At 44.9% G+C, this 13580-nt stretch overlaps 1 protein-coding gene across 1 annotated transcript in view; it reads right to left on the reverse strand.

The window, feature by feature from the left end:
- LOC126195701 (aminoacylase-1-like) overlaps nt 1–13580 on the reverse strand; it is a 120290-nt gene that overhangs the window by 24935 nt on the left and 81775 nt on the right. The window contains exons 4-6 of the mRNA XM_049934329.1: nt 13043–13189; nt 2087–2274; nt 194–355 (exon numbers count right to left, since the gene is read on the reverse strand). Of these exons, the coding sequence (XP_049790286.1) occupies nt 194–355; nt 2087–2274; nt 13043–13189 (497 nt within the window). The remainder of the gene's footprint in view (nt 1–193; nt 356–2086; nt 2275–13042; nt 13190–13580) is intronic.

Genomic DNA, 13580 nt, shown 5'->3' on the forward strand with positions numbered 1-13580 from the left:
GATTTCATTGCCGCTAGGTGTAGGAGGAAAATGTGTGCTACAGAGAATGCCCTACGTTAGCGTAATGACTTAAAAATATTACCCGTAGACGGGAGACTTCCAGCGCATATTTAATGTTTACTTACAGTTTTTCGGTGGCTTTTTGGAAGGCTGTCCACCACTTGTTGTCTGCGCCGATAAGAGTGGTTGGTACCTTCTCCTGCTTTTCCAAGAACTCGAGCTCAACTCCTTCTCCAGCATCTGAGCACCATTGCCTGATCTTCTCCTCCAGCTTGTCGAAGTCCATCAGTGGATTGATGCGCAAGTCGAACACTGCAGACATCTCGGGTGGGATTACGTTCAGTGCAGACCCTCCCTGGTAATCAAACAGTTATCTCAGGGATGTTGTGCTCTTCAAATACTCATCACCCTGCTGCACATCTACTGACAAGTACGATGCTGAATGTTTAGATTATTCGATGTTTATAGTTGTAGGGGAAGGAGTAGAAGAAAGAATTACGGAAGAATATGGGCTTGGTACTAGGAATCAGAGAGGAGAAAGACTAATTGAGTTCTGCAATAAATTTCAGCAAGTAATAGCGAATACTCTGTTCAAGGATAACAAGAAGAGGAGATATGTTTGGAAAAGGTTGTACGGAAAGATTTCAGTTAGATTAGCGTTCTAAATCAGGTACTGGAATGTCCTGCGTACCCAAGAGCAGATACAGACTCAGATCACAGCTTAGTAGTGATGAAAAGTATGCTGAAGTTTAAGAGACTAGTCAGTTACAATTTACAAAAATCACTTTAGAAAATTAATAATTTTCTATATCTGAAAGCATGTTCCATAGTACAACATGGTCATGTACCTATATGAAGTCGTAACTAAAGTGTTTCCACTTTATTTCTTTTGCTAGGACATAACGTGAACAGACAATAAAAAAATGGTTCAAATGGCTCTGAGCACTATGGGACTTAACATTTGAGGTCATCAGTCCCCTAGAACTTAGAACTACTTAAACCTAACTAACCTAAGGACATCACACACATCCATGCCCGAGGCAGGATTCGAACCTGCGACCGTAGCGGTCGCTCGGTTCCAGTCTGCAGCGCCTAGAACCGCACGGCCACCACGGCCGGCGAACACACAATAGTTACAACTTTAAATCATACCTTTAGGTAAAACATCGACAACTAGTGAGAGAAGAATAATAATTGTGCTCCACAGCAATTCGTGCGAAGGACATGAAACTTGCGAAGAAAGAAGTTTGTAGCGTGTAGATGTGCTTCTGTTTCGTAAGTGAAGTTAAAACGCGACCTGCAGCATGTCACCAGATGAGGAAGCGCAGATGCCAGCCAGAAACTCGAATAACTATTCCTCTGAAGATGCCTTAAAGCAGAAAGCTGAAACACGTCTGGAATAAATGAAATACATTGCAGCAAAAAAAGTGGGTTTTATTTACAAAACGAATATTTCTATGCTTGCTGCGGATGATGGTGTCGCAAACAAACATGGTATATGTTTTTCAGTTGTAAAATTGGGCGTCATTCTGCAAATGGTCCGATGCGAAGTCTGCTAAAACTGAAATGTCGCCCCGAGAATTCTAATACATCATTATTATAAGAGATGGACTTTACGGACTCCTATACGAGTTTGCACTTAGCTTGGAAAACCAGATTCATTATGAAGGCATCGCTGAAACACATACACTGTGTGAAATTGGGAAAAATTTCTACATAGCTCGTTTGATTAAGTTGTATTAGTACTTATCTACAAAATCACACTGGCTATAACAGACATTCTCAGATTACAAAAGAAAATGTGTTTGAATAATTTATTTTTAGAATTGCTTGTGATAGCAGTTTTTTTCGGAAGGCATCTGATAGTGGCTTCCGCAGCAGGACACGAAAATTTTGTCTGAGAAACGCGGTTAAAATCCGAAAACCAGATGTCACTCTGATACTTCCTTGAATGGTTAAAGCATGGAGAGAATTTCTTTTATTTTTTCTTTTCATAAAATTAGAGAAGTAATGGATTTTTGTTGATTTCAAATGGGATCATTTCACACAGAAGCCTATGTTGGCATTCTGAGTGTGTGTTTCTTACCTCGACTATGGTGAGATTCGTGCTGGTGACGTCGGCCATCCATAGGTTGGGATCTTGCTGTAGTTTGTCCAGCTCTTCCTGGCGGAAGTCCATGAAGCGATCCAGGACGATCCGCAGTTTTTCTCCAGGAGTTCCAGGCACGAGGATGGAGCCATGTCCAGTGAATCCTCGGCAGCGCACTTTGACTTCTGGGAATCAGAAAAGTGTTGCTGTACAATTCGCAGAACCAGATAATACAGGTTGAGAGTGCACGGAAAATTACATTCTATAGTTAAAAGTAAATCTATTTACAAAGAATCAGACCCATGTTCGGAACGGAACGCTTCGTTAACGTGGAAAGTATTTACTGAGGTTAACGAAGGCAATGTTGGCCCTATGTACTTGACGATGCCCTTTAGCTACACTGTCTAAAGGATCGTCCTAAGAAATACCAAATTAAAATCAGCCTGAAGATGCCTAAATAAGGTGAAACGCGTAGTTGATAAATAAAAAAACTAAAATTTCAACCAAGACTGTTTTCAACTAATACTATCAAACACTGGTTTGCTGATTTATGCCACAGACTGGAATAATGCCACAGATTGTAACAAACGACCGAGCTGATCAACTTGGTACTCAAAACGAGTCATAACACTATTGCAGAAACAACGAAACCAGCATGACAAATTTAAACTAACGCAAAACCGCCAAGATTGGCTACCTTTTAAAGAAGCTCGAACATCGATACTAGATGTTAGATTCCACAACAAAACGTTGTCTCGAAACCTGGCAGAAAATCCAAAGAGATTCTGGTCGTATGTAAAGTATGCTAGCGGTAAGACACAATCGATCACTTTGCTGCACGATAGCAATGGAAATACTACCGATGACAGTGTGCTACAGAGATACTAAACAAAGCCTTCCGAAATTCCTTCACCAAAGAAGACGAAGTAAATATTACAGAATTCGAATCAAAAACAGCTGCCAACATGAAGTAGATAACATTGGAGTAGTCAAGCAGCTTAAATCACTTAATAAAAGCAAGTCTTAAAATCCATTTTGTATACCAATTAGTCTCCTTTCAGAGCATGCTGATGCCACAGCTCCTTACTTAACAGTCATATACAACCGCTCGCTCGACAAAATCTCCGTACCCAAAGACTGGACAGTTGCACAGGTTACACTAACATTCAAGAAAGGCAATAGCAATAATCCACTTCATTAATCCATTTGAGCAGCAAGATTTTGGAAGGTACATTGTGTTCGAACATTATGAATTACCTCGAAGAGAACGGTCTATTGGCACACAGTCAACACGGATTTGGAAAACATCGTTCTTGTGAAACACAACCAGGTGGTTACTCACACAAAGTGCTATGGACAAGGGTTTTCAAATCGATTCCGTATTTACAGATGTCCAGAAGGCTTTTGACACTGTACCTCACAAGCGGCTTGTAGTGAAATCGCGTGCTTATGGAATATCGTTCAGTTACGTGACTGGGTTCGTGATTTCCTGTCAGACAGATTGCAGTTCACAGTAAGTGACGAAACGTCATCGAGTAAAACAGATGTAATTTCAGGCGTTCCCCAAGGTGGTGTTACAAGCCCTCTGCTGGTCCTTATTTATACAAACGATTAGAAGACAATCTGAGCAGCCGTCTAAGGTAGTTTGGTGATGATTCTATCGTTTATCGTCTAGTAAAGTCATCAGAAAATCAAAAGAATCTGCAAAACGATTTAGATAAGGTATCTATATAATGCGAAAATTGGCAGTTGACCCTAAATGATGAAAAGTGTGAGGTCGTCTGCAGGAGTGCTAAAAGAAATACGTGAAACTTCGGTTACACGATAAATCGGGCATATCTAAAGGCCGTAAATTCTACTAAATACCTAGGAATTACAATTAAAAAAAACTTAAATTGGAAAGAACACACAGAAAATGTTATGCAGAAGGCGAATCAACGTCTGTGTTTTATTGACAGAACGCTTAGAAGATGCAACAGATCTACTAAAGAGACTGCCTACACTACACTTGTCCATCCTCTTTTGCAGTGCTGCTCCGCGGTGTGGGATCCTCCGTTTGCTATCCTTAGCAGGTAGGATACACAATTAACGGACTACATCGAGGAAGTTCAAAGAAGAGCAGTACTTCTTGTATTATCGAGAAATCTGGTATCGGTCTTCTCCATATCTGTTACTTAAGTAACCTCGTATCGACGAGTGATGAAACGCACTTTGCAGCACCAATGTTTAATATCGATATAGAAATCAGAACTCCTATACAACGTCCGTGGGTGAATGTTCACACAATTTCAGTAAAAACAGAAAAGTCTCTCCAAGATGCTGCCTGAGCTGCGGCAGTTTCGTAGCAGGCGACGGATCAGGAAGAGCCGAGAATGATCGACGTTAGTATTCAACCTGAGGGTAATTCCTGGAATTCGGGTGTCAGCAGTTGTCAAAGACGACGGCTAGGAAGATGATAGCTGCCGGAGTGACGACAGTACTTCCGGGACGTCGGGCGTCGGCATATATCGGAGGTGATCGCTGTGTGGACGACAGCTGCCGGTGGGAAGACGTGAGGCGGGGGGTGGCACCATGCGCTGGTAGACGGAGTTCCTGCGTGGCGTCAGCAACAGGTGCTTCACGGCGTGGGCGATGACTCCGGACGGCGAGCTGCTGATGTGGCAGGCGTGAAGCCCTGATACGCAAATGCTCCAGCGTTTTTTTCTTTGTTTTTCATCCCCTCTCGCCCCATGTGGACGAGGGATTCGGCTGGCAGCGGTACAATCAACCTCCTCTTCAGCCAGCAAACATTAGACACAGACTTAGCTGTTGAACACAAAACACGGAGACTTATTTACCACGAATTTAATGTTTTAAAGACGGTGTTAAGGGAGAACGTAAGAAACAGTGCTGCCTTCTTCTTCTTCTTCTTCTTCTTTATGGTCGCCTTGTTCCACGTCACGTAGGGTCGGCGTTGCTCTTCTGGATCCTTCTCCTCCAGAGTTATCCATTGCCTCTTCCTTCTTCCATTCTTTCTCCCTTACGTCCCCGTATATCTTATCCTTCCACCTCATCTTCGGTCTTCCTCTCCTACTCGCTCCTTCAATCTTTATATCTTCAATTCTGTTTCCGATATACTCTTCCCCTTTTCTCTGTAAGTGTCCGTACCACCTTAATCTGCTCTCTTGTATCTTTTTCCCTATGGGTCCCACTTTCACAGCTCCTCTAACAAATTCATATCTAATCCTGTCCTTCCTTGTTACCCCACCCATCCACCTCAGCATCCTCATTTCCGCCACTTCCATCTTCCTTTCTGGACTACTCTGATTGGCCGTGTCTCTGCCCCGTATATCATAGCAGGCCTTACCACCGACTTGTACACTTTCCCTTGCCTGCTGCCTTCATGAATAGTTTAAGAACGCTGACAGAAATTTCGACAGACAGCATGGTTAAAAACACTTCAAGAACACAGAAGACATTATTTTTTTTAAAGAAAAGCACTGAACACGACAGAAGAGGCACCGACCAATAAAAATGTAACATAGCTAACTATAACTAAAACCTGGAAAAGCACCTGCACTCGGACGGTACATTGTTGATGAAAAGAAATGTGTGTATGTTTGGAGATAGGAGAGTGGAGGTGATGAGGACTGATGATGAAGACTTTTAATGACATAGGGGTGGCTGTGACGGACAAGGAGAGTGGTTTAGCTGATGTTGTTGTTGTGGTCTTCAGTCCTGAGACTGGTTTGATGCAGCTCTCCATGCTACTCTATCCTCTGCAAGCTTCTTCATCTCCCAGTACCTACTGCAACCTACATCCTTCTGAATCTGCTTTGTGTATTCATCTCTTGGTCTCCCTCTACGATTTTTACCCTCCACGCTGCCCTCCAATACTAAATTGGTGATCCCTTGATGCCTCAGAACATGTCATACCAACCGATCCCTTCTTCTGGTCAAGTTGTGCCACAAACTTCTCTTCCCCCCAATCCTATTCAATACTTCCTCATTAGTTATGTGATCTACCCGTCTAATCTTCAGTATTGTTCTGTAGCACCACATTACGAAAGCTTCTATTCTCTTCTTGTCCAAACTATTTATCGTCCGTGTTTCACTTCCATACATGGCTACACTCCATACAAATACTTTCAGAAATGACTTCCTGACACTTAAATCTATACTCGATGTTAGCAAATTTCTCTTCTTCAGAAACGCTTTCCTTGCCATTGCCAGTCTACATTTTATGTCCTCTCTACTTCGACCATCATCAGTTATTTTGCTCCCCAAATAGCAAAACTCCTTTACTACTTTAAGTGTCTCATTTCCTAATCTAATTCCCTCAGGATCACCTGACTTAATTCGACTACATTCCATTATCCTCGTCTTGCTTTTGTTGATGTTCATCTTATATCCTCATTTCAGGACACTATCCATTCCGTTCAACTGCTCTTCCAAGTCCTTTTCTGTCTCTGACAGAATTACGATGTCATCGGCGAACATCAAAGTTTTTATTTCTTCTCCATGGATTTTAATACCTACTCCGAATTTTTCTTTTGTTTCTTTCACTGCTTGCTCAATATACAGATTGAATAACATCGGGGAGAGACTACAACCCTGTCTCACTCCCTTCCCAACCACTGCTTCCCTTTCATTTCCCTCGACTCTTATAACTGCCATCTGGTTTCTGTACAAATTGTAAATAGCCTTTCTCTCCCTGTATTTTACCCCTGCCACCTTCAGAATTTGAAAGAGAGTATTCCAGTCAACATTGTCAAAAGCTTTCTCTAAGTCTACAAATGCTAGAAACGTAGGTTTGCCCTTTCTTAATCTAGCTTCTAAGATAAGTCGTAGGGTCAGTATTGCGTCACGTGTTCCAACATTTCTACGGAATCCAAACTGATCTTCCCCGAGGTCGGCTTCTACTAGTTTTTCCATTCGCCTGTAAAGAATTCGCGTTAGTATTTTGCAGCTGTGACTTATTAAACTGATAGTTCGGTAATTTTCACATCTGTCAACACCTGCTTTCTTTGGGATTGGAATTATTATATTCTTCTTGAAGTATTAGGGTATTTCGCCTGTCTCATACATCTTGCTCACCAGATGGTAAAGTTTTGTCAGGACTGGCTCTCCCAAGGCCGTCAGTAGTTCCAATGGAATGTTGTCTACTGCGGAGGCCTTGTTTCGACTCAGGTCTTTCAGTGCTCTGTCAAACTCTTCACGCAATATCATATCTCCCATTTCATCTTCATCTACATCCTCTTCCATTTCCATAATATTGTCCTCAAGTACATTGCGCTTGTATAGACCCTCTATATACTCCTTCCACCTTTCTGCTTTCCCTTCTTTGCTTAGAACTGGGTTTCCATCTGAGCTCTTGATATTCATACAAGTGGTTCTCTTATCTCCAAAGGTCTCTTTAATTTTCCTGTAGGCAGTATCTATCTTACCCCTAGTGAGACAAGCCTCTACATCCTTACCTTTGTCCTCTAGCCATCCCTGCTTAGCCATTTTGCACTTCTTGTCGATCTCATTTTTGAGACGTTTGTATTCCTTTTTGCCTGCTTTATTTACTGCATATTTATATTTTCTCCTTTCATCAATTAAATTCAATATTTCTTCTGTTGCGCAAGGATTTCTACTAGCCCTCGTCTTTTTACCTACTTGACCCTCTGCTGCCTTCACTACTTCATCCCTCAAAGCTACCCATTCTTCTTCTACTGTATTTCTTTCCCCCATTCCTGTCAATTGTTCCCTTATGCTCTCCCTGAAACTCTGTACAGCCTCTGGTTCTTTCAGTTTATCCAGGTCCCATCTCCTTAAATTCCCACGTTTTTGTACTTCAGTTTTAATCTACACTTCATAACCAATAGATTGTGGTCAGAGTCCACATCTGCTCCTGGAAATGTCTTACAATTTAAAACCTGGTTCCTAAATCTCTGTCTTACCATTATATAATCTATCTGAAACCTGTCAGTATCTCCAGGATTCTTCCATGCATACAGCCTTCTTTTATGATTCTACCTTATATTGCGATCTATTTTGGAAGAAAAAGGGCCGTCGTGCGACAGGGAAGGGAAAAAGGAGGAGGTGTGGTCTGGGTAGAGGACGACAAGGAAGGCCTTCACGTGGGGTAGGGGGGAGGGGAGGAGCTGGATAAGTTGGGTTGGATTCAGGTTTGGTAGGATGGGTATATGTCGGGTTGGAGTTCATGGTCTGGGACGGAGAGGGCGAAAATTTCTTCAGGAGAGGACGTCTAGGGCATGCAGGTGGAGGGTTGGTGGGATATATAGGTAGAGGCGCGGCAGCACACTAAGATTCGAAAGGAGGCGGGACACAATAGTATTGTTGGAGTCGAGTTTGCTGATGGTGTAGGTTATTTGGAGGCGTTCGATATGATTGAAGAGAGGTGGAATTTGATAAGCTGGTAAAGGATCCTTGTTGGCGAAGGTGCCGGCTGCTTTGGCCGAGTTGTTCTAGGAGCTTCAGTCCGGAACCGCGCTGCTCTTTAGGTTGGTTAGGATTAAGTTGTTCTAATCTAGGGGACTGATGGCCTCAGATGTTGAGTCCCATAGTGACCCGTTTGAACCATTTTGTGGGGGAAGGTAAGTGGATGCAGAAAGCGAGGCGGAAGCATGGCGTTAGAGTGTCTGGAGGGTATTTTAGAACTTGCGTGTGGCGGATATCAGTCCCTATGTTCGACCAGTTAGTAGATTTAGTGAATTTTCTGTTAGGTGGCGAGTAGGTGAGGGTTATTTAGTTGGGTTTGACGATGGTGATCTAGACGTCGTTGAGACGGAAGGCTCCTGCATGGTCAGGGGCAGCGTAAATAGTCTCCCGCCCATGGGTAATCGCGTAGCACTGAAAGGCCACATGGTGTAGTGTAGGGAGGTAGTGCCTTGCCTATAGCGCTCACTGCCGCGACAGGCACGCTGCCTGTCGGAGAGGTTACGGCGCCCGAAGGCTCTGGCGGCTGCTGGCGTCTTCCTGTTTACAAATATCACCATTGGTGAGACATGGACTGTATTAGTCTACCACAATATTATTGTACCTGGGAGTGAGGTCCCTTGGGTCATCTTACCTTCAGTTTTTATCGCGATACTTCACTAAGACACGCTAATCCACTTGATACCATCTATCTATCTTGAAATTATTCACAGTGCGAGGAGGAGGAAATTAGTGTTTAACGTCCCGTCGACAACGAGGTCATTAGAGACGGAGCGCAAGCTCGGGTGAGGGAAGGATGGGGAAGGAAATCGGCCGTGCCCTTTCAAAGGAACCATCCCGGCATTTGCCTGAAGCGATTTAGGGAAATCACGGAAAACCTAAATCAGGATGGCCGGAGACGGGATTGAACCGTCGTCCTCCCGAATTTCACAGTGCGATGCGCTTACGTTAGTCACCTACGTACTTTTTTACTGTCACGCCATCCTGTGTTTCCGATAATGTCCACAGGTGACCAGGTTCAGTAATATCGTGGTCAAGTGGTACCTGACCAGGAAGCATGCACGTTAGTGTGGTGGCCGAAATGTGCAGGGTCAGCCCTGCGCACACCATAGTCGTGAAGTAATCGAGTGACCTCTAGAGCAATGTGATGTGGGTGCCCTACCCAGCTAACCACCGCGGTCCGGCACGAATCTGCCCAGCGTCCAAGTCCAGTGTGCTGCCCGCATCTCGTGGTCGTGCGGTAGCGTTCTCGCTTCCCACGCCCGGATTCCCGGGTTCGATTCCCGGCGGGGTCAGGGATTTTCTCTGCCTCGTGATGGCTGGGTGTTGTGTGCTGTCCTTAGGTTAGTTAGGTTTAAGTAGTTCTAAGTTCTAGGGGACTGATGACCATAGCTGTTAAGTCCCATAGTGCTCAGAGCCATTTGAACCATTTTTTTGATCCAGTGTGCTGGCCAGCCCGCGGATGGTTTTCAAGGCGGTTTTCTATCTACCTCGGCGAATTTGGGCTGGTTCCCTTATTCTGAGTCAGATACACTATGTCGGCGACTGCTGTGCAAGCATTACCTCCATGCATGCGCATCCAGTAATTACTCTACCACGCAAACATTTGGGGTCACACTCGCCTGGTAGGAAACGTTCCTGGAGGGGGGGGGGGGGGGGGGCTGAAGGCCGAACTTCGCCGTGGGATTGCCCTGTTCCCGTTTGTCGGTTGACGGGCAGAGTTATGGTTGTCGATTCACACATACAAACGTCCCTCGCCCCGTCACTGCCCCAACGTGATACGCACACGTGTCGAATAGGTGTGGGGCGGCGTTGGTTGGGTGGGTGGAGTGCTGTGGCCTGTTGTGGGGTTGTGAGTCACTGAGGGCTATAGCGGAACGAAGCCTCTCCGTCGTCTCTAGGTCACCGGTTTAATGCACAGTACATAATGAGATGTGGAGCTCCGTTGTGTATCAGAACAGTTTGGTGCAAAGCGCCTCTCTCCCGTAGAGCAGGGGTCTTATTTCGGCAAAGAAGTAAAGTTTCTCGCTGCGTGTCCTTGGTCCTTGGTGTCAGAGTTGCTCAACACTACGTCATTGTACAGTACCGACGCCTGTCATGACAGTAACACTTATAACAACACATCTCCTGCAGCGCAAAGACTGAACATCACTCGTATAAAGTTAGGTGTATTGCTTTCATTTCAAACTGTCTCGAGTACCTAAAGTTTTACTGTAATCACATTGTATTTTTCTGCACAAATTAAATATTATGTAATTCAGCTAAGGCATATAATAATGGACGTCGGTAGCGTGGTCGTGTATACAGGGTGGAGAAAAATTGTGTCACAAAATTTTAACCCTGGATAGCTGATGTCAGTAGGAACCAAAATTGCTAATATTATGTAGGTCGACAACGCACAATTTTTATATTACGGAAACTAGGCCGCCGGCCGCTGTGGTCGAGCGGTTCTAGGCGCTTCAGTCCGGAAACACGCGGCTGCTACGGTCGCAGGTTCGAATCCTGCCTCGGGCATGGATGTGTGTGATGTCCTTAGGCTAGTTAGGTTTAAGTAGTTCTAAGTTCTAGGTGACTGATGACCTCAGATGTTAAGTCCCATAGTGCTTATAGCCATTTTTGAATCTTGGCCGTGGGGTTGCCCTGTTCCCGTTTGTCGGTTGACGGGCAGCGCTATGGTTGTCGATTCACACATACAAACGCCCCTCGCCCCGTCACTGCCCCACCGTGATACGCACACGCATCGAATAGGTCTTGCTGTTTGTCCTTACCTCACGTCAGAGGCATTCACATATAAGCTTCGCTTTGGAGCACACACACATTACCTGCGATTAAGTCGTACAGTAAGCATGGTAGCACAATATTCGTTTGAGGAACGACGAGATACGGTTTTTGTTTATGGACTAGCCGACGATAATGGGCATGAAGCTCGACGGTTGTGTGAGGAACGGTACCCAGCAAGACGCCACCCACACCCGCAACGTTTATAGCTATTCAACGGCGAATTGGCGAAACAGGCTCGTTATCAGGATATCATGGCGATGCTGGAAGACCTCGAACACGACGGGATGCTGCATTTGAAGAGGTTGTTAGCGAGCCCATCGAGGAAGCACCTGCGACAGGTACTAGAGCGGTTGCACACGACATGGGGGTCATTCATCGGTTAGTCTGGGAGGTTTAGAGGGATGACGGCCAGCATCGATTTAGTTTCCACCATGGCCGAGACCTAAACCCTGTGGCAGCCTACGAACACAGGCTAGGGTTTTGCCGGTGGTTTCTCCGACGTGTTGCACGAGATCCCGACCTCCCCGCGATTGCGTTGTTTACCGCCGAAAGCGCCGTCCATCGTGATGGGCTTTACAACACTCGAAACTTTCAGTACTGGGCAAGGGGAAATCCTCACGTCACGTACGACCACGGACAGCAGGAACGATTTTCGTTCAACATTTTGGCAGGCACTGTGTGTGACCATCTGTTTGGGCCGGTCCGTCTACCTCCTCGACTTATGGCGCAAACTACTTTCACGTTTTGCAAGAAATTTTACCCAGCCTGCTGGAAGGTGTTCACCTGGACATACGGCTACGTATGTGGTTGCAGCATGATGGGGCGCCCGCACGTAACAGTCGTGCTGTACCTGGATATATAAATAAACTCTTCGACAGCCGGGTAACTGGCAGAGGTGTTGCTAGGACATGGCCCCCGCGATCACCAGACCTCACACCAGCGAACTTTTACCTGTGGGAGTCTTCGAGGTTCTAGTTCATTCACCCCGACGCGAACATCCTAGAAACGACGAGGAATTAGTGGATCGCATTCAACATGCCGCCAGTAACTTCAGGGCAATGCCAGAAATCTTTCAAAGAGTTCGGCAAAACACCGCTCAACGTTACGAAGCTTGTCTCGCGTCAGAGGATCGCCAATTCGAGCACCTGCTTCAAGTAAACAATGCCCTAGCTACAAAATAAATTGGTAAAAGACTTCCTGTTCACGAACTAACAGTTGTAGACGGATTTGTTCCTGGTACGTCTTATCATGAAACTATAATGGATATGTCGGGACCCCGGCGGATTCGGCCCCAGGCCCACAAAGTGGAAGGCTGGCGAGCTACCACCGAGCGAGCGAGCCGTCTTGGATACATCGCAATCGCCGGCAGGCAAAGCATTCGCGGTCATGCGTTGTCCGGAGCATGCGGCAGCAGTGCAGTCCCGCGGCCAATCGGAGCGCGTGGGGCCAGGTTGCCTTAGTTTAAAATTGTGCGTTGTCGGCCTACACACCATTGGTAGTTTTGGTTCCTACTGTCTTCAGCTATCCAGGGTTAAAATTTTGTGACACAATTTTTCTGCACCCTGTATATGCATTATCAGTTTGCACAACGACGAACACACCAATTATATTCTGCATATACGTGAGGTATCAAGAAGTCGTTCGAATATCGATGTTCTCCTTCAACGACATGCCTGAGGAAACATGTGAGTACTGTTATATGAGCTGTATTGAAAATTTATAGCACACAAGCAATAAGTCAACACTCACTCCATGAGCTCCTTTCGCCATTGGTAACGGCGTATTCCTCCTGAGGCGACACTGGACCCTCGTCCAGTTCGAAGCCAACGTTCAGCTTATGGAAGTCTTCAGACTGCACGAATTTCTCCATGCCATCCGCGCCTCCTATTTCCTCATCTGAGAAACAGAGATATTTAAAGTACATCATTTAAAGTCGACGCAAACTCAATCTCGTATAAAGTTATTGTAACAGGAAAGAAAATGTTATCAATGAATGCTAAGATTAAAGTAAGACAAGAATTTGAGTTAACTTGATAAAAGTCATCTAACTGAATTAGACTTTAACCTATTTTATACAAAACATACATAGCAGATTCGTCAGGAAAAAATGTGACGGATGAAAGAGATGTAACTAACCTTTTATTCAGTAGCAGCACATCAAAATTATTAGAATTTAATATGTGCAGTACGTCGTTGGATTACAAGTATGAGATTTAAAATAAAAAGTAGTCATGTAAGTGGCCAGCTTGTAGCTATGTTTTCACAGAGAAAACGAATAATATTTGTG

This window comes from Schistocerca nitens, chromosome 7 (genome assembly GCF_023898315.1).
Source record: "Schistocerca nitens isolate TAMUIC-IGC-003100 chromosome 7, iqSchNite1.1, whole genome shotgun sequence".
Taxonomy (NCBI): domain Eukaryota; kingdom Metazoa; phylum Arthropoda; class Insecta; order Orthoptera; family Acrididae; genus Schistocerca; species Schistocerca nitens.